The following is a 19263-nucleotide window of genomic DNA, read 5'->3' on the forward strand; positions in this document are numbered from 1 at the left end:
CAAATACCCACATCTGACCCTGTCCTTCCTTTTCTCAAGGCCCTCAGGATCAAGGTCAAGTACTTCTGCCTTGTACTCAGGGCCCAACGCCATCTTCCAGTGACCTACTTTCCCAGCCATGTCACCTATTTCTCTGGCCTCAAACCCCAGCCCCCACCAACCTGGATGATTTGCCATCTCCGGAACACAGCAGATGTTCTCACACTCCCAGACTTTTCTGCAGGCCATTAGCATCTTGAGTATGCCACCCACCCACACTTCTGCACACGGTGAGCTCATACTCAGCCTCCCTCTCCAGCTGTCCCAGCCCCAGCCCCTGCTCAGCCCTCATCTTCTCTCCCTGCGCCATCACTTCTACGCCCCCCTGGCCTCTGGTCTCTTCTTTCTGGTCCATCCTGCACATGGCCCCAGAGCTGCTTCTGCTCTCATCCCTTCCATGGCTCCCCTCTGCTCTCAGGAGAAGCCCTAGCCTCTCAACCTGGGGTCTGGGGTCTTTTGGGATCTGGTCCCTGCTCTCTGTATCTCCCATCTTTCTTACCCACACACAGTGGCCTCCCAGCCCTCTCGTCTCCCCGCTTTTGCTGCTACAGGGGGAGTTTAGTGGAGAAAGCCACCCCTCAGGGCTAGCTAGGTGGAGGAGACAAGGAGGTCTTCCCAGGGAGGAGAAAAATCAAGTTGGGCTGTAAAAGGGAACTAAGGGTATCTGGGCTGCAGAGAGGCAGAGGTGGGATAAAAGCCAAAAGTACCACTAATAATAAAATTCACTCTTTATTGTTCACACGGGTGTGCCAGGCACTGCTGTGTATGTGTTTCACATGTTTACAGCCTTGAATCTCCGCAACAACATAGCCACCGCCTTATGAGGGATATACAATTATTATCCTTATTTTAGAGATGAGAAAATCTACACGCTGAAGGAAGGCGCTTCCCGCGGTTGCACGGCTAAGCAAGTGGGGGAGCTGGGAGCCCAGCTCAGGTTTGGCCAGACTTGGGACCACTTCTCTGTAGGAAGAAGTCGAGCCCATGGAGTAACTGGGGAGGGAGAGATGCTCGGAAGGGACTTTCCTGTATTCTCTTAGTGGCGGGGTTGGGACCTTAGCTGGTGTTCCCATCACTCCTGGTGATGCAAGGATGGGGCTGGGGTAAAATCAGGGAGGATTTGTGCTGTGGGGTCACCACTTTTATTAAGCATTAAGGGTCGGGTCTGGGCAGGTAGGGGGAAGGTCAAGAAGTGGAGGTCACATATCAGGATCAGTGGGCCTGAATGGTTTTTCCGATCCAGTGGCCATATCTGCAGACGTCGGTGTAGACGCCTGGCTTCTCCTTGGATCCGCAGGGGATGTTACCCCATGACACAAGGCCTCGGAGACGGTCGCCACACACCAACGGACCCCCAGAATCACCCTGTGGTTAATGAGGGAGAGAGTCAGATACAGACTCGCAGAGAAGGAAAGACAGACAGAAGGAGACACAGAGACATGTAGAGAGGGGGAAAGACACTCAGAGATGGAGAGAAAGACACACATACAGAGAGAGAGACAGACAGACACAAAGTCACAGATAGGGAAATAGAAGAGACTGAGGGAGACTCAGAAACACAGAGATCTCTAAAGAGAGGACAGATGGTCTCAGAAATGGGGCTCATCTCCTGCCCTTTCTTTGCATCCAACTCACTGTGTGTCACTTTTCTCTATCTTTGTCTCTTTCTCCCTCTTGGCTGGTCTCTGCAGATCCTTCAATGCACAGGGTTCAGTTTTGGCATCAAAAGGAGAAATCCAATGGACGATGGTGGCAGAAACCCAAGTTAAGAGTATTTGAGAGTGGGGATGGAGCCCCTTCTCTCCCCAGCTATGGTCCCCCTTCTGCACAGTGTGGCTATTTCCAAGCAGAACTTGTGGGGGTTCTGTTGGAGCAGGGACAGTCTCCTGGCACCATCTGCCTCCCTACTGTGTCTCTGTGGTTCTTGATCTCTTCATCTCCATCTTTGTCTCTGCATTTCCTGTCTCTGCTGACTGGCTTTTTATCTCTGCCTGTCCCTGATTGTGTTTCTGTGTGTCAAACTGAGTCTCTCTCCCTTATCATGCCTCTGATTTTCACCCAGCCTGTCTCTGTGAAGCTCTAGTTTGGTCTGTGTGTGCCTGTCTCTTCCTGCCCATCTCTGTCTTTGGCTATGTAACTGGTGGGTCCTGGCGTCCTCACCTGGCAGGAGTCCTTCCCGTGTTTCTCATCCCCAGCACACACCATGTTTTGGGTGATCTGGCCAGGGTAGGCACGGTCACACTCCTCATGGGGCACCAGGTGGAGGTATGCACACTGGATGATGTTAGGGAAATCACCTGCAAAGACAGATGGGCCAGGATCACTTCACAACCCACCCTTCCCATTGATCCTCCAACACGTATAAATCCTCCCTCCCCTACTGGACCCTATTTCCCAATGGTTCCCTTTTTCCTATTTGTCGCTCATTCTCAAAACCCACTTCCATCGCCTGACTCCTGATTGGTCCCTCTTTCCGTCAGTCTTCCCTCACATTGGCCTGTCTTCCTCACTAATTACCCCTTCTCTACCAGTTCTCATTTCCTATTGGTTTTCCTTCTCTTCGTTCCTGCCTTCACTTGTCTCTCTTCCATTGGTCCCACCTTCTTCAGTAGTTCAGCTGACCTCTAGACTCTCTTCCTCTCTTAGTCCCTCCTCTGTTATAGCCCGTCCTCCTTCATTGGACCCTTCTTGCCCATTGGCTCATCCTGATTGGTCACCACTTGACTTTGGGTCTTTCCTAACTGGTCCCTTCTTTCCCCATTGGTTCTCCCTTCTATTGGCCCTTCATCCAAAGGTCTACTCCCTCACTGCTTCTTTCCTAAATGGCCTCATCCTCCCGCATTGGTTCTCCCTTCCTTTTGGGCCCTTCACTCACTGGCCTACCCTCAGTGGTTCCTGCTGATCTATTGATTCTTCCTCTAGTCCTTCTTCTAGTGACCCCTCTTGACCACTGACTCTTCTCAATTGACCCTTCCCCCATTAGCTTTCTCTACACTGTTCGCTTTCTCAGTTCACATCCTTCAGCTGGCTCCCCTGCTTCTTCCATTAGCCCCTCCTCCATTTATCCTTTATTGATCATCAGGGCATCCTGGTTGGACCCTTTTGACAACTGGCCCCCTTCCTGATTAGTATCTCCACAGTGACCCTCCCTCCTCATTGACCCTTCATCTTATGGCCCACATCTCCATACCATTCACCTGTTGATCTACTCTCTCCATTGGCTGTTCACTTATTGGCCCAACTCCCATATTTGCCCTCCCTCCCCATTGAACTTTCACCCACTGATACACTACCCCATTGATTCTCACCATTAACCCACCTCCCCATGACCCATCACCCACTGATCATGGGTCACCTGCATCATTTTCCCCCTACTGACCATCTGCCATCTTGCCCCAGCCTAGGATGTGGCAGCTGGTGTGGTTGGCTGAGCAGTCTCTTTCCAGGGACAGGGGCTGTATGTGTGCAGAGAATTTGGCTGGACGTGATAGGCGCAAGAGCATGATGTCCTGGTCATGGGTGGCAGCGTTGTAGCCAGGGTGGACCACGGTCCGGACAACAGAGCTCTCCTCCTGGAAACTCTCCCTTTGCTGAAGGTTGTGCTTCCCCAGGTAGACCTGAAGATTCCTGGGAAAGAGAAGGGCTGGGTCTCACCTGGAGCCCTTGGGCTGCAGCTGAGACTCCAGAGGGGGCTACGGTGGGAGGTGGGGTAGCCTGGAACACCATGAACCATCCGGTCTTCTCCCCTCACTGTCTTCCCAGGTCAGTAAATGACAGCTCCATCCTTCCAGAATAACCTGGAGACTATTCTTGACTCTTTATTTCTTGACTCACCTCCCAGCTGTCCAGAAATCCTTTTGTCTCTCCAAAGCATACCCAGACTCTGACCACTTCTCACCTCTCCCACTGCTGCCATCTTGGTCTGAGCCACCATAATCTCTTACCTGGACTACGGTCTCACTGGACTCCTGGCTTCTACCTTTGCCCCTCTATGGTCTGTCCTCCACAAAGCAGCCAGAGCTATTTTAGCAATATAAGCCAGCTTTGTTCCTCCTGTGCTCAGAACCCTCCTGTGACTCCCATCTTGCTCAGAATAGAGGCCAAAGTTCTCACTGTGGCCTACAAGGTCCTGCACGATCCGTCCCCATCACCTGTCAGTTGTCTCCCGCTCTCCCCCTTCTCCTTCTGTTCCAGCCACACCGGCTTCCCTGCCTTTCCTTGAACACAATAGTCATCCTCTCACCCCAGGGCCTTTGCACTGGCTGTTCTCTCTGCCAGCAACTCTTTCCCCCAGATATCTGCATGCCTCACTCCCTCACCTCCTTCAAATGTCACCTTCTCAGTGAGGCCTTCCCTGAAGACCCAATTAAAATGCAAGTATCCACCCCAACAGGCAAGTCCTAGCTCCCTCTCCTGATTTCCTTTCCACCAGAGAACCTAACATCACCAGCTGACACACTATATATGTTTTGTTAAATATTCACTTCTTTTACCGTCTCTCCCTCTGCCACGGCCGTGCTATTCGATAGAAGTTTCTGTAAGGATGGAAATATTCTCTATCTGCACTGTTTGAAACAGTGACCACTGACCACAGGCAGCTACTGAGCCCTTGAAGTGTGGCTAGTGGATTTGGAAATTCGTTTCATTTTTATTAATGTAAATTTAATTGGCCATATGTGGCTAATGGCTACTGCATCAGATGGCACAGTTCTAGAATATCAAGGTGGGATTTTTGTATCAGTCAGATACATCCTCCTCGGTGCCTAGACCAGTGTCTGGCATATGATAGATGTTCAATAAATATTTGTGAAATGGATCAAAGCATTACTCCCTTGCTCAGAAACTTTCCATAGCTCCCCATTACCCTCAGAATAAAGCCCAAGTGCCTTTTCCCACTATCCTCTGACCCTCAGTGAACCAGTAACTTTCTTTTCTTAGAACTCTTCAGATTGTTCCCACTTCTTTTGTCCTTGCATCTCCTCTGCCCTGGATGCTCTGCCCGCTTCTTCCTTTGGCTACCCTTTCTCATTTTCCATGCCTCAGTTTGAATTTCATCTCATCAGAAAGTCCTTCCTGACACCTTCTTCCATCTAAAGCAGGTACCTCTGTTCTTTTCTCTCATGGAGCCATCCCTGTTTTTTTTGCTTTCATTGGACTTAGAGTAATTTGTAAATGTATGGTTTTTCGAGGATTCTATAACTGTCTTCCTGCACCTTTCTGCTCCTGTGTTCCCAAGGGCAGAGACTCTGGGTATCTCCCCGTCTCAGTCTTTGCTGAATTCCCACTGCCCAGCTCAAATCTGGCTGTTAGTGGGTGCTCTTGATCAATGTGCGCTGAATGAATGAATGAGGATGGTGGGAGTGATGCCAGGTTTACCAGCGCTTGGGAGAGACCACCCTGGGAGGTCCATTGTGTCCATGACCCTGCAAGGTGAGACCCCTGTTGGGGTCTCTCCCCGCTCCCACTGGGATACGGCACCTGTTGGTTTGTCACTTGCTACTTCTCTGAGCTTCAGTTTCCTCCGAATCAAAGAGTCCCTTATTGTGGGGGATTCCAGGAAAGGTATAGAAACTGCCTACCTGGGTACGTGGCCCATAGTGAGCGCTGAAAAAACTGGTGGTTGTTGTTCATCAAACTAGCGGTGATTAGTGCCCTGAGGATTAGTCCTGGGTCCTCTATGGTCCTCTATCTATGCCCACTTTTTGGATGATCTCATCCCATCCCGTAGCTTTAAATACCACCTGTGTGTGGTATTTAAAGCCGTAATGTTTACCTCCATCTCTGGCCTCTCCCCTGAGCACCAGCAGCCAACCTGGCATCCTTCTTGAACATCAGCCAGGTACCTGAGACTCACCTAGGCTAAAACAAAATGTCTGAGACTCCGCCACCCATATCCAAACTGCTCCTCTTTCCCTCTCCCCTGACTCAGAGAAAGACACATCAAAACAGCCAGTTGTTCCAGTCCCATCCCCGGAAGTCAGCCCTGCTTGTTCTCTTTCTCTCCCATTCCACACCACCAAGTCCTGCTGACTCAGCCTCAGAACACTTCCCCAGGTTTTCAACTTCCCTCCATCCCCAGGGCCACCATCCTGGTCCGTCTCAGGACAATGGCAACAGCCTCCACATGCATCCCTTCATCTCCCGCCCAGTTCACTTTCCAGAGTGCCCTTAAAAATGTAAATCAGATCATGCTGCTTCCCTGATTAAAACTCTGTGTGGCTTCCCCCAGCACTTAGAATTAAATCCGTCGCTGCCTACAGGGCCCTGTAGAAGGTCAGTTCATCAAAGCAGCAGTTTTGCTTGTTTTCTTCACTGTGATATCCCCAGGGCCCCAAACACTGCCTGACATGTATTTAGTCATCAGTTAAATACTGGCCAGTTGAGCCTGATTATCAGATGGCCTCATGATCGGACAGGCGGACGTGTGAAGTGTGCAAGACTCCCGCAGGGTCTAATTGCAACCACTCCTCATTCACAGCGTGGAGACTCACGGTTTTTTGCAGTGGGCAGCGGTGAGGACCCACAGTGGATGAATGAGGACTCCCCCACAGAGCAAGTGGCCTGAGCTGTAAAGGGCAGCTTGGTAGGGGTGAGACGTCTGCTCACAGGGTCCACCATGCAGCACCTTATTCTGTTCCTCTGTCTGGGCTGAGGGAGGGAGCGTCTGAGTCAGAGAGAAGGTCTGGAGACATCAGGTGCCTCCCCCAAGGTGAACCCCATTGCTGTTTAATCATCAGGATCATCTCCATCCCCATGTCCCAAACCAGCCCCATCCTCAAACTCCTCCTCAAACCCACCCCTTCTCCAACTCAATCCCCATCCCCAAAGCCAAATCCATCCCTAAGCGTTCTTATCTTTAAACCCACCTCCAACCAATTTCCCCGTCTCTAACCCCATCTCCCAAACCAAGCTCATCCTCAAACCCTTCCCCATCTTCAAGGCCACCTCCCACCGCTTGCTTCCCCATCTGCATCCCTCATCCCTCATTTAACCCCTGTGTCTTCCTCATTTGAAACCCACCCCCCTCCGTCCTCATGTGTATCCCCATCCCAGTTCCAATCTCTTCCCCATCAACAACCCCCACCCCATGCCCAAACAGCCCCCTGCCCCGCCCTTTTGTGCCTACCTGCAGCGACCAGAATCAGTGTTACAATCAGCCTCTTCATGGCCATTCCTGAGAGGGGAAGCCAAATGCTGGATCAGTCCCAGCCTCAGACTTCGCCCAGTCCCCTCCCTCTTCTCCCTCCTCATCCTCTCCTTCCTCCCTGGCCTGCCCTGCTCTCCTGACCCTTGACTTCTGTCTTTCCCATTTAGCCTCCTGATTTCTTGTCTCCCCGACCCATGTCTTGCATCAGAGGGTCCCACGAAGGCGGGTGCCAGGGAGGACCCAGCATCTGCTGCTCACTGTGCTTATTTTTCTATGCTCGCCTCTAGTTGGCCTCTTAGTAACAGGGGGAGGGAGGGCCCCTGACATTCCTCCCTCTCCGTGGGATCGCTCCTCCTCCCCTTGGCTCTGGGCTTACCTGTTGCTCAACCCCACACCTGTAGGTTCTGGTGGGAGGTGTGATCTTACCTGCTGGGGGCCGGCTGCCTGGGGGTCGACTCTTGGGTTGGGGGCGGGGACAGTACGTGTCACGGGCAGACAGAAAGGGAGACAGACAGAGAGTCAGAAATGCAGGGAACCGCGGGGAGAGAAGGGACGCTGAAAACAGAGAGGATGCCTCAAGAGTCAGAGACGGAGGGCAGAAAGCAGAGAATGTAGGGGCTGTGGCGCCCAGGGCCTGGCAGACAGACACCCTGAGCTCCCTGGCGCCCCCTGGAAGAGGCTGCTCCTGTCCTCAGGTGCTCCTGGTGTTTCCTTTTAACCTCTGCCTCCCCAGGTCCCCGAGGCAGGAGGGAGACCCGCCCTTTTCCTCCTCACCCAGGCCTCCCACGCATATTCCTCCCACAGCTCCGTGCCTCGCGGCCCCCCTGACCCCGGCTTCCAGGGAGGGCAGTGCAGGTCCCTGAGTGCACTGGGCGCCCGGGTTCCCAGGTCTGAGGGGGGAGGGGGCTGGGGGCTGAGTATTCTGGACCTTCAAGGAGAAAGGAGCTGGGAGTCTGCACACCTGCATCTAAAGGAAGGAAAGGCAGGAGCTTGTTCTCCTCAGTTCCGAGACTTCTGGGCCCTTGAGCAAGAAAGGATCTGAGGGGCTTCCCTGGTGGCGCAGTGGTTAAGAATCCACCTGCCAATGCAGGGGACACGGGTTCGAGCCCTGGCCCGGGAAGATCCAACATGCCGCGGAGCAACTAAGCCCGTGCGCCACAACTACTGAGCCTGCGCTCTAGAGCCCGTGAGCCACAACTACTGAGCCTGAGCGCTGCAACTACTGAAGCCCGCGCGCCTAGAGCCCGTGCTCCGCAACAATAGAAGCCACCGCCATAAGAAGCCCGCGCACCGCAACAAAGAGTAACCCCCGCTCGCCGCAACTAGAGAAACCCCGCGGGCGGTAACAAAGACCCAGGGCAGCCAAAAAATAAATAAATAAAAATAAATTAATTAATTTAAAAAGAAAGCAAGAAAGAAAGGATCTGAGGACCCAAATGCCTGCGTCCCAGGCAAACACACAGAACCCCCTGTCCTCCCACCTCTTCTGTGAGCGCTCTGGGGCCTGCAGGCTGTCACTCCTGGGTTCAGCACCCTTGGGCACTGGGAACCAGGCCTTACGGGTTCAGTGGGGTTGGGGTGATTCACGCACCTGCCTGTAAGTCCCTCTGTGGATGCTGGAGAAACTCAGCGTCCTCGCAAGACACAGCAAAACCAGCCAGCAAGGAAGCGTGTGGCACCAAGCTGGTACCCGCCCCTGCCCCAGGCTGTGGTGCAGACCCAGGCACTGTGGGGAAAGGGCCTTCGAACAATCGGGCTTTGTCTGTCCCCAGCACCCAGTGCCATGCTCTTGTCAGTTCCATTTCTCAAGCTCTCTTCCGGGCAGGTGGACGGCCAGCTGCATCAATAGCTTCCCTTTATCTCTATCTGAGATAAAGTCCTGTTGCTGTCCTTTGATTGTCCACCCACCTCTGCCCGGATATCAGGACTCTTGACCCTCCTGGTCCCCCTCCTCCAAGTCTCTCGGTGTCCAGCGCTCTCCCTGGCCATGGCGGGGGGTGCCTCCGTGTCTGCCTCTGTTTGTGTCTCTCCACCCCTCTGCCTCTGTCTCCATACTTCTCTCTGTATCTCTGTCTTTCTCCTTGATTTTCCATGTCTCCGTTGACACTCTCTAAATCTCTCTTCTTACCTCTCCTAGGTTCCACCTGCGTTTCCAGGAGAAGCGTGTGTAGGCACAGAGGGGAATTAGCTCCTGCAGAAGGGATGGCATGGGAGAAGGCAGCAGGGAAGCTAGTGGGACCCAGGAGGATCTCAGGACTTGTTGATGAGATTTAACGTGTACAGAGAGACACAGAAATAAACAGGAATGCAGGAAAAGTGTGATGAGAAACGGGGGTCCAGGAAGCTATGGGGGGATCCAGGCAGATTTGAAGAGGTGTCTTTAAACTTGGGCTTTTTAGTCAGGAGGAGAGAGGTAGTTAAAGGGTCTGGTGCATGCAGGGAAATGGCAGACTGGCATGAGCTGGAGGAATGGGTGTACGTGCGGCGCCTGGAGGGAAATGGGTGTGATGATCACACGGACAGGCAAGATGGGAAATGGAAGCTTTTGGGAAAGTCATTGAGCAATAAGTACAACTGATATGAATAATGTCCACCTCAGCACCAGCTTGGGCCCGGCACTATGGGTAGCATTTAATTCTTGCATTAAATCTACTTGCTACCACCTTTGCTTGTCCCCTGTCACTCCTGGGATGAAAACCAATTTGGCATTTGATATATTCTCTGGGGCTGCTCCCCTTGCCCCCCAGTTTCCCCCAGGCCCTTCTCACTCATCTCACCACTGAACTCAGCATCTTCTTCTCAGGACCCACCTTCCTCCCAGGTACCAGTTTGGACCGCTCATGGCCCATTGATCCCCAAGTCCTATCCCACTGCCTCCTCTCTCTGTGTGGTCCCTTCTCTCCATCCCTACGTCCCTGGTCCCACCTCAGACCTGCTTCTCTCCCACCTGGTCCATTACCCCAAACTCTTCCCCTTCTCTGTATCCTTCACTTGACCTCAGAGGCATCTTCTTGTGTCAGAGCTGACATTGCCTCTGTCTGGCTCACAGCCCTGGCCTGGGTCCCCCAGCATCTCCAGGACAAAGTCCCAGCCCTTCAGCATCTAGAGCAGCACTGGCCAAAAGAAATATAATGCCAGGTACACATGCATTTTTTAAAAATAAATTTATTTATTTTTGGCTGCATTGTGTCTTCACTGCTGCGTGCGGGCTTTCTCTAGTTGCGGCGAGTGGGGGCTACTCTTCATTGCAGTGCACAGGCTTCTCATTGCGGTGGCTTCTCTTGTGGAGCACGGGCTCTAGACTCGCGGGCTTCAGTAGTTGTGGCACGCGGGCTCAGTAGTTGTGGCGCACGGGTTTTGTTGCTCCGCAGCATGTGGGATCTTCCCAGACCAGGGCTGGAACCCGTGTCCCCTGCATTGGCAGGCGGATTCTTAACCACCACGCCACCAGAGAAGTCCCCACATGCACTTTTAAATTTTCTAGTAGCCACAATTTTTTTAAAAAGTAAAAAAAAAAAAAAAAAAAAAAAAACCCAAAAAACAAGAGTTCATTTTAACATCTCATTCAGCCCAATACATCCAAAACAATATTATTCCAATGTGAAATCAAAATACAATTTTATTTTTAAAGATTTATTATTTATTTATTTATTTATTTATTTAATGTATTTGGGCTGTGTCGGGTCTTAGTTGCAGCACACGGGATCTTCACTGAGTCATGCAGGATCTTTCGTTGCAGCACGCGGGCTCTTCGTTGTGGTGCGCGGGCTTCTCTCTAGTTGTGGCATTAGGGTTTTCTCTCTCTAGTTGTGGCGCTCAGGCTCCAGGTCGCATAGGCTCTGTAGTTGTGGCGCACGGGTTCCAGAGCGCGTGGGGTCTGTAGTTTGCATCACAGGGCCTCTTGTTGAGGCGCGCGAGCTCATTAGTTGTGGCCCATGGGCTCAGTTGCCCCGAGGCAACTTGACGCTCCTTGACCCGGGATCGAGCCCACATTCCCTGCATTGCAAGGCGGACTCTTTACCACTGGACCACCAGGGAAGTCCCCAAAATACAGTTTTAAAGAGGTGGTTTGCTTTCTTATTTTTTGCATGATAAGTGTTTGGAATCCGATGTGTCTTCTACAATTACAGCACAACTCAGTTGGAGCTGCCACAGTTCACGAGTCAGGAGCCACCAAGGCGAGTGGCTGCCATATTCTCAGTGCAGCTCTACCCACTTGTCTTCTTGCGCTCCAGCCATGGAGATTACTTGAAGCTTTCCTGAACCATTCCATGTCTTCTAACCTCTAGGCCTTCGCCTATGCTATTCCTGCCTCCCAGAATGCTCTTCCCACCTTCTCCTGGTAACAACTTGTCCTCCAAGTCTTTGCTTAAACATTGCCTCCTTCAGGAAGACTTCCCTGAACACCACCCAACTTCCAACCCTCTGCAGATGGGTTAGTCACTCTCATCTAAGATTCCACAGCAGGTGCCTCCTTCATGTCACGCTGGATGGTGACCATCTGGATCCACATCCATCTCCCCCACTGGACCATGAGCTCCTTGAGGGCAGGCACTGGTTCTCACTCACCTCTATGTCCCAAGCACCAGCACAGGACTTGGCCCAGAGGAAGCCTTAGGAAATGTCGACCAAATGACTAAATGACTTCATTCCTTCCACTCCTGTTTTACAGAAAAGAAAACTGAGACTCAGAGAAAGGAATTTAATTGCTCAACCTCAACCACCCGGGAAACGGTGGAGCCGGAATTGGAACTCAACGTCCAACGTGGCGGTGGACATGGCCCATCTCTTGGGGCCCCCTCTGGTTCCACCTTACTATAATATGGGATGGGTGGATTTGGGAGGAGTTATTGAGAGCCCTGTGGGAAAGGAGGGAGGTGGTAGGCAGTGGGGAGTGGAAGAACCTCTAAGAGAGAGAATGAAGTCCCCAACTCTAGGCATTTGCCAGTGGCCTTCATGGTTTTGCCATCCCCACATGCTTATTTATGGGATGTTTTTCTCCAAAGTGACATGCTCTGCAAAAGCCTTCAATAAAGAAAATGTTTTACAAGAAAACTTTATGAAAAGTGTAAGCAGGGAAGAGAGCCAGAAGTCACAAACAATAAAAACTAACACTCAGGGACTTCCCTGGTGGTCCAGTGGTTGACTCCACGCTTCCAATGCAGGGGACGCGGGTTCGATCCGTGGTTGGGCAACTAAGATCCCACATGCCACATGGTACAGCCAAAAACAAACAAACAAACAAAAAAAGCCCAACACTCATTGCAGGCTTATTCTGTGTCAGACAATGTTCTAGCACTTTCTGAATATTAAACTTATACAATCTTCATAACAGCCCTGGGAAATAGGTGCTATTTCTCTCATTTCAAGGATGAAGGAACAAGGGTGGGGAAGTGATGTGCTCAAAGGTGAATAGCTTGCAGCTGCCAGAACTGGGATTGGCACCCAAAAAGCGCAGTTTCTAGAGTCAGTGTCTTTAACTATTACACTTTATCAGCTACCCAAAGAAAAAGGAAGTTGTTTTTAAAAAATTCAACAAGAGTAAGAACTCAAGTCATTGTAAACCAATCCACCTCCAGACGTGTATACAAGAGCTGCCAAGAGGCATAGCCAACTGTCTATAGGCTGACCTAGTGCAACTGTGATGTTTTGTTACTTTTTAAATTTTTAGGTTGAATATGGATTTGGGGTGGCTTGCTGGAGAGAGGGGAAGTTGATGGAGCTTCATGAGGGTGGTGGCCAAATACTCTTGACATTCCTTAAACTTGACACAGATCCAGAGGCGGGAGGGGCTGGGGGCCTGGACTCCTGGGTCTGAGGGAGGAGGGGACTTAGCTTCCTGTGCACAGGAACACCAGAGGAAGTTAAGAAATTCCACGGTGGCTACAGAATTCCTGCAATATGAAGAAGGGTGGGAGAATAGGAGGCTAGGAGAGTGGGGAAGATGGTGGAGCTTCAACAAGAAGAGAATGTTGACCAGTCAAGAATTCTGGGGGAGAAACTGGAAAGACAGGTAGGAGAGGTGAGTCCTGGGCATCGGAGAGGCTCCCTCTGTCAGCACCTTCTGAGGTATGACTGACTGGGAGACTTGGGTGGCAGGAGTAGGGGCATGGCCAGGCTGAGCTACTGGGACTCCTACCTCCACCCTTTCTGAGGCCCCTTCCCTGCCTTCTTGAGGACAGGAGACCACCTACCTGGGTTCCCAGCCCCCAGCCTCCCCTGGGCCTCCCCTGGCATCCAGGAGGCTGGGGGCTCACTTTTGGGGGGCCCCTGTGGGACCCAGGTGTCCTGTCTTCCTGCCAGCCCTATGCTTCTCCCAAACCTTCTCCCTCTCTCCTAGTTTGTCACCCTTGACATGTCCAGAAACACTTTCACACCCCTTTCCGCCCTGAGGAAGTAGACATATTCTCTCTTCCCTCCCTTTTACTCTCTTTACCTTCCCTTTCCCTCTTTCTCTTCTCCATTTCACCGATGAGGAAGACTGAGACCCAGAAAATGGAGAAAAATATGCCACTGGGCAGGGAGGCAAGGCAAGGGACCAAAAATCAGATACATTTTTCTTTCCTGTCTTCCTCTCTAAGGGTCTCCTCTCCTCCACCTTAGATCTCCAGAGCTTTTCCACTGTTGTTTTTCAGGTTATAAAAGTGCATACCCACAGAAAAGTAAATGGAAGGAAGCAGGCTACCTTCCCATGACTACCGCTGTATGCAGTTTGGTACACATGATTTCAGGTTTTATTTTGTGAATATTTTCATTTTACATAGCAAGGCTCACATACACATGTATTTCTGTATCTTCCTTTTTTCATTTAACATCACATAGCATAGACATCCTTGCATAACACTATCAATTCTGCATAATTATTATCCTGAGCAGCTTCATAATATGCTTGTCTCAAGCTAGCCTATCGTTTACTTAAACACTCCACTGATTCTGGACATATTCAGTGTTTCCACTGTTTTGCTATGATAAATAATGTTGTGATAAATTCAAACCTTGCTCCACATTTTGTATTTTTTTTTTTTTTAGTAGTCTCTTCCTAGAGCTAGAATTACTGGGTCAAAAGTGGAGAACAAGGGTCCTGATTCACGTTGCCAAATCAACTTCCATAAGAATCGTATGAATTTACAGTTTCAGTGGCCGAGAGTGCTGGTCTCACTCCCTCTTTACCAGCCCTGAGGTTTCTGTGTTTCTTGTTTTGGTTTTAAGTTCTTGCTGATCTGACTGACTTACACACATGGCATATTGTTGAGGTTTTGATATGTCTTCGAGGAAAAGTCAAGTCAAGTATGACTGGAGATCATCGATATCTTTATTTCTGTGAATGTCCTTTTCATGGTGTAGGGATGGAGAGATGGGAGTATGGAGCGATTAGCAATACTTTTCCATGGTGTCGTTTATCCAATCGATGTACTTACAGACTTGGGTATAGACACCTGGGTAGTTGGGTTGGCCGCAAGGGAAAACTCCCCAGGACACCAGGCCTTGCAAAGAACCATTGCACATCAGTGGTCCCCCTGAGTCACCCTGGAGGAGACAAAGCAAATTAGCTTCAGCTTCAGAATGAAGTCCCGCCCCCACTTCTGTCTCATACACCCCCACGGTTGTCAGCCTTTGTCTTGCCAGACCCTGGACTTCCACCCTGGCCAATGGGGAGAGACTCATGGTCTCTGGGGACCAATAGTAGAGCAGGAATTAGGGCCATCATGGAGAAGACAAACCACGTTCTCTGAAGACATTGGCTTGAGCCCTGGCCAATGGGACCAATCACAGGGAAGGGGCAGGGCTTCCAGGGGGTCAGAGCCCCATTTCTTCCCCATCTTTGAGGACTCAGCGCCAAGCCCATGGAAGAAGGAGCCCTATCTCCAGGGAATGGATACATGGGCATGAAAGAGGGACAGGGTGGTCTTGGAAATCAGGGGCCTAACCGATGACACAACTCACAAGGCCCAGTGCAAAATGAAAGGGTGGGCTCCCTCGCTCAGAAAGTATTAAGAATTTCAAGACAGCAACAGGAGTGCTTTAAACCAAGGGTGGGACTCTCCTGAGCGTGGGACCCTGTGTCACTGTACAGCTTGCACATTCATGAAGCCGGCCCTCACGCGGGGAAGAGAAGGATGCCCCATTCTCTAGGACACACACTCCTGTCCCATCACCCCATCCCTAACACTTACCCTCCCACCACCCCTGACAGCTGAGGATGCAGGTGAGAGCAAAAGGAGTGGAGGTCCGGGGAGAGAGACAAGGAAAGGGAAAGGGTCACAGAGAAGAGGAGGAGAGGTAAAGCAAAGCATGGACAAAAGAACGGTGCAGGAGGAGAAGGAGGACAGAGAAACAGTAGTGCAGGGGCTGGAGAAAGGGGCAGGGAGGTGGACAAATGAAAAGGGGGACAGGCTTCCCTGGTGGCGCAGTGGTTGAGAGTCCGCCTGCCGATGCAGGGGACGCGGGTTCGTGCCCCGGTCCGGGAAGATCCCACGTGCCGCGGAGCGGCTGGGCCCGTGAGCCATGGCCGCTGAGCCTGCGCGTCCGGAGCCTGTGCTCCGCAACAGGAGAGGCCACAACAGTGAGGGGCCCGCGCACCGCAAGAAAAAAAAAAAAAAAAGAGTGACAGAAGCAGACAGCCAATGGGGGCGGGGGTGGGCGGCCACACTGATGCAAAGAATGAAATGAAATCAGGTGTAAAGGGAGATGTGGGCAGATAATGTTGAGAGACGACGGGGAGGGGGTTACAAAGAGGAGGGAGAGACAGTTCTTGGCCCAGGACCAGGACCCAAGGGAGGTGAGTGAGACGTTAACTTCGGGCACACAGTCTCAGTAATTGCAATAAACCGTATTTTACTGCAATACCTTAACATTGAATTTAATATGAAAAAGTCCATGATGAACACAGTATCCCAATTTTAGATAAAGGGTCAGTACAGGGCTGTGCTGAGACTGATTGAAGCCTGAGGTAAGTGGGAAATTCAGTAAAACCGATGGCTCTTTATTGAAAATTCTGACATTTTGTTCATCGTGGACTTTTGCATAGATTTTTTGAAAAATATTGCATTAGAATGTGATTTATCTTGATTACTGAGTTTTCTGGGCACCCCCTCCCCTTTAAAGGTTGGGTTTGAAGCCAAGGCTTCACTCGCCTTCCCCTAATCTTGGCCGCAGGTTGCCCATCCCCAGCCCCTCCCATTCACCTTTCTGCCTCATCCTCAGGGCCATACCAGCCCCCACTGGGCCGCCACTACTGACCTGAGCAGAGAATGGGGTAGAGAAAGCTAGGAAAGCTGGGCCTACGGTGGGGCGGGGGTTGATGAGGGAATGCTCAACGCCAAGGTCAGGTGCAAAGATTCTGGATAGAGGGGGAGGATGGGGCTCTGTGCTGGGACGAAGCAGCCAGGGACCCAGGGCAGGGAAGGAAGGGGGGCTCACGTTGCAGGCATTGGTGCTGGAGTTGGGGATGGCAGCACACAGCATGGAATCTGCCAGCAAGTCCTCGTAAACCTTCTTGCAGTCTCCAGAGGAGACGATGTCGACGTTTGTGCACATGAGTTGCACTGGAAGGGTCACTGCAAGATGAGGGTGGGGGAGCTTGTCAGTCAGAGGCCTGGGACTGTGGACCCGTGGGTCCTGATGGGGAGAGGATGGGGGTCCAGGATCCTAGACCCTGAAGGAGGAGGGGGCTGGGGCGCTCAACATTAGGATCCTGATTCCTGGTCTCCGGGGTCTGAGGGAGGAGGGGGTCAGGGTCTGGGGCTTCTGGGTCACTGAGGGAGCCTCACCAACAGGGCTGGTGATGGCGCCCCAGCCAGAAACGGTACATGTGGTCCCAGGGGGTTCACAGCGGGAAGGCAGGTTGACTTTCTTCACGCTGGATGACAGCCTGGCCGGCTTATCTAGCTTCACCAGCATGATGTCATTAGCCTGGCTCTCTGAGGAGTAGCCGGGGTGGCGAAATGACATTGTGGCTCTGATCTTCTGGCCTCTTCTCAGGTATTCACTGCCCATATGCACGTTGTACGCACTGGGAGAAGGGAGCAACATTCATAGAGTCACTGTGAGTGAGAGAGTGGGACAGGGACCTAGAGAGAGAGGGGGAACAGAGACCCAGAGAGAGAAAAACAGAGATCCTGGGCGGGGGTGGGGGGGAACGACAGAGACCCAGAGAGTGGGGAGGGCAGAGACGGGGGGCGGTGGAACAGAGACTGGGGGGGGGCAGGGACCCAGGGGGAGAGCTGGAAGTGCTCAGAGCAGCCCTGTCCACGTACCTCAACATGCAGTGGGCGGCGGTAAGCACCCACCGCTCGTTGACCAGCACGCCTCCACAGTAGAGCTGATTGCCTCTGAGCAGGGCCACCTGCCAGGGCTGGGAGTTTCTTCCACATCGGACTCCCCCAATAATCTTTGGGTCGCCTTGAACCTGGGCTGGATAGAGACATGGAGAAAAACATGGGTAGTAAGCCTCAGAGGAGGGCTGAGTGAGCAGCACAGGGATCTGGAGACGGAGATGGAGACAGACAGGGAGACAGGGCGAGATGCAGAGGCAGAAATGGAGAACAGTGCAGAGAAAGCAGGAGATGCAGATGGAGAGAGACAGAGGCAGCCCACTCAGAAACCCAGGAGGAGCATCTTGTCTGTCTGGGGGGGACGACAGAAGCTGAGAGGAGAGACCCTGAGTGCAGAAGACAGGGCCTGGGGGACACAGAGACCCCGGGAGTCAGAAGGAAGCAGGAAGAAAAGAGGCAGAAGAGTCTTGTCTTCCGAGGCAGGAAGCTGCTGGAGCAGAGGGAGGTCCTGACTCAGGGACCCCTTGGAGAGAGGGGCCCTTGAAGAGGGTCACTGGCGATGATGGGAGGTCCAAGGGTTAGGGCAGCCCTCCCAGACTGGTCCTCACCTTCCTGTGCAGCAGATCCCAGAGCTAAGGACAGCAGTAGGGTCAGCAGAGGTGGAAGAAGAAATCCTGCCATTGTGGCTTCTCTGAGTCGCTCAGGGGATGTGCCGGGCAGAGGAGGGGTCTCTTCTGCTGGGGCTGAGAAGGACAGAGTTCAGGAAGCAGGAGTCCTGGCCCCCAGCCCCCTCCTCCTTCAGACCCAGGAGTCCTTCCCCCTGGGACCCGGGAATCTGGACTCCCAGCTCTCCCCATCCATAAGTCTGTATCCCTAGTTCCTTTTCCCCTAAGAGACCCAAAATTCCAGACCTCCAGCCCCTCATCTGTCAGAGCCAGGCGTCCAGCCTCCCCACTGCCCCCTCCCCTCGGGAACAGGACTCAGCTGTCCAGCCAGCCTCATTCCCCCACCCTAAATGAGGCCCCTTCTCACCTCAGGAGGGCCTGATCTGACGTGGGGCGCAGACTCGGTTGGGAGTCAAGCTTCTCCAGACCTGACCAGGGCGGCAGTCTTATACCACGTCCAGCCCCCGCCCCCGCCCCCCCCCCGCCCCCGCCCTCAGCGCCCTGGTATGCAGGTGGAAAAGGCTCTGAGACACACTCTTCCTGCGCTTCTGGTTATCTCAAACTCCCGAGGCAGCTAAATCACTTGGCAGCAGTCTACTTTTTCCACCCTCCCGCCCCTGCGCATTCTGGGCCCAGCATCCCCGGTGGCCGCTACGGAGGCGGGAGCCACAGGTGCTCTGGCTCCGAGGGGCAGATTCAAGGAGCGGCTGAGCTCAGGAAATGCGCTTTGACTTGGGTCCTTCTTTGGGGCCATTTCCTTGCCCCAATCCCCTCTCAGGGATGACCTAGAGCCCATACGGTAATTCTGACGAGCTTGTGATAATTTGCTCAGGCTGGAACCCAGTCATGTCTTTTGAACCTAATATAGGGTATGAACGAAAAAGAAAAGGCTTTCCCTCACTTCACCCTGAGAAATGCTTACTGTTATCAATATAGTCTGTGTTCTCGTGTTATGCAGAGATTCCTATACATATTATGTATTTATAACAAAAACGTCTGTACTAAACATTATCTAATATAACCTTTTTCTTTACAAATTATCTTGAACAATTTTTCCTCCTAGTATATTTATCTATTTAAAAAATTTTGGAAATATTTATTTATTTGGTTGTGCTGGGTCTTAGTTGCGGCAGGCAGG

At 52.1% G+C, this 19263-nt stretch overlaps 1 protein-coding gene and 1 pseudogene across 2 annotated transcripts in view; both read right to left on the bottom strand.

Annotated features, from left to right (window-relative positions):
* Positions 1-1251: 1251 nt before the first annotated feature.
* The window catches only part of LOC309794814, a 31714-nt pseudogene continuing 13702 nt past the window's right edge, over positions 1252-19263 (bottom strand). Inside the window, exons 6-13 of the transcript in view lie at positions 8778-8892; positions 7961-8076; positions 7613-7643; positions 7166-7213; positions 6531-6687; positions 3419-3666; positions 2200-2336; positions 1252-1404 (exon numbers count right to left, since the gene is read on the bottom strand). The product of the transcript in view is annotated as an uncharacterized misc_RNA (transcript). The remainder of the gene's footprint in view (positions 1405-2199; positions 2337-3418; positions 3667-6530; positions 6688-7165; positions 7214-7612; positions 7644-7960; positions 8077-8777; positions 8893-19263) is intronic.
* LOC309795460 (kallikrein-7-like) lies at positions 13921-18524 on the bottom strand. Its single transcript, XM_082607832.1, has 6 exons — positions 18493-18524; positions 18069-18203; positions 17443-17599; positions 16957-17198; positions 16607-16743; positions 13921-14713 (listed from the first exon to the last, which is right to left on the bottom strand). Exons 2-6 carry the CDS (start codon positions 18139-18141, stop codon positions 14558-14560), a joined length of 765 nt encoding a protein of 254 aa, XP_082463958.1. The 5' UTR covers positions 18142-18203; positions 18493-18524; the 3' UTR covers positions 13921-14557.

Source organism: Mesoplodon mirus (genome assembly GCF_964341445.2).
Source record: "Mesoplodon mirus genome assembly, chromosome: 19".
In the NCBI taxonomy this organism is placed as follows: Eukaryota; Metazoa; Chordata; class Mammalia; order Artiodactyla; family Ziphiidae; genus Mesoplodon; species Mesoplodon mirus.

Excerpts from the sequence above, each read along its gene's own strand:
- LOC309795460 (XM_082607832.1), bottom strand. The coding sequence starts at position 18,141 with ATGGCAGGATTTCTTCTTCCACCTCTGCTGACCCTACTGCTGTCCTTA. Across the intron at positions 17,600-18,068 it reads GGGATCTGCTGCACAGGAAG|CCCAGGTTCAAGGCGACCCA; the intron begins GTGAGGACCAGT and ends GTCTCTATCCAG. Across the intron at positions 14,714-16,606 it reads CCAGCACCAATGCCTGCAAC|GGTGACTCAGGGGGACCACT; the intron begins GTGAGCCCCCCT and ends TGTCTCCTCCAG.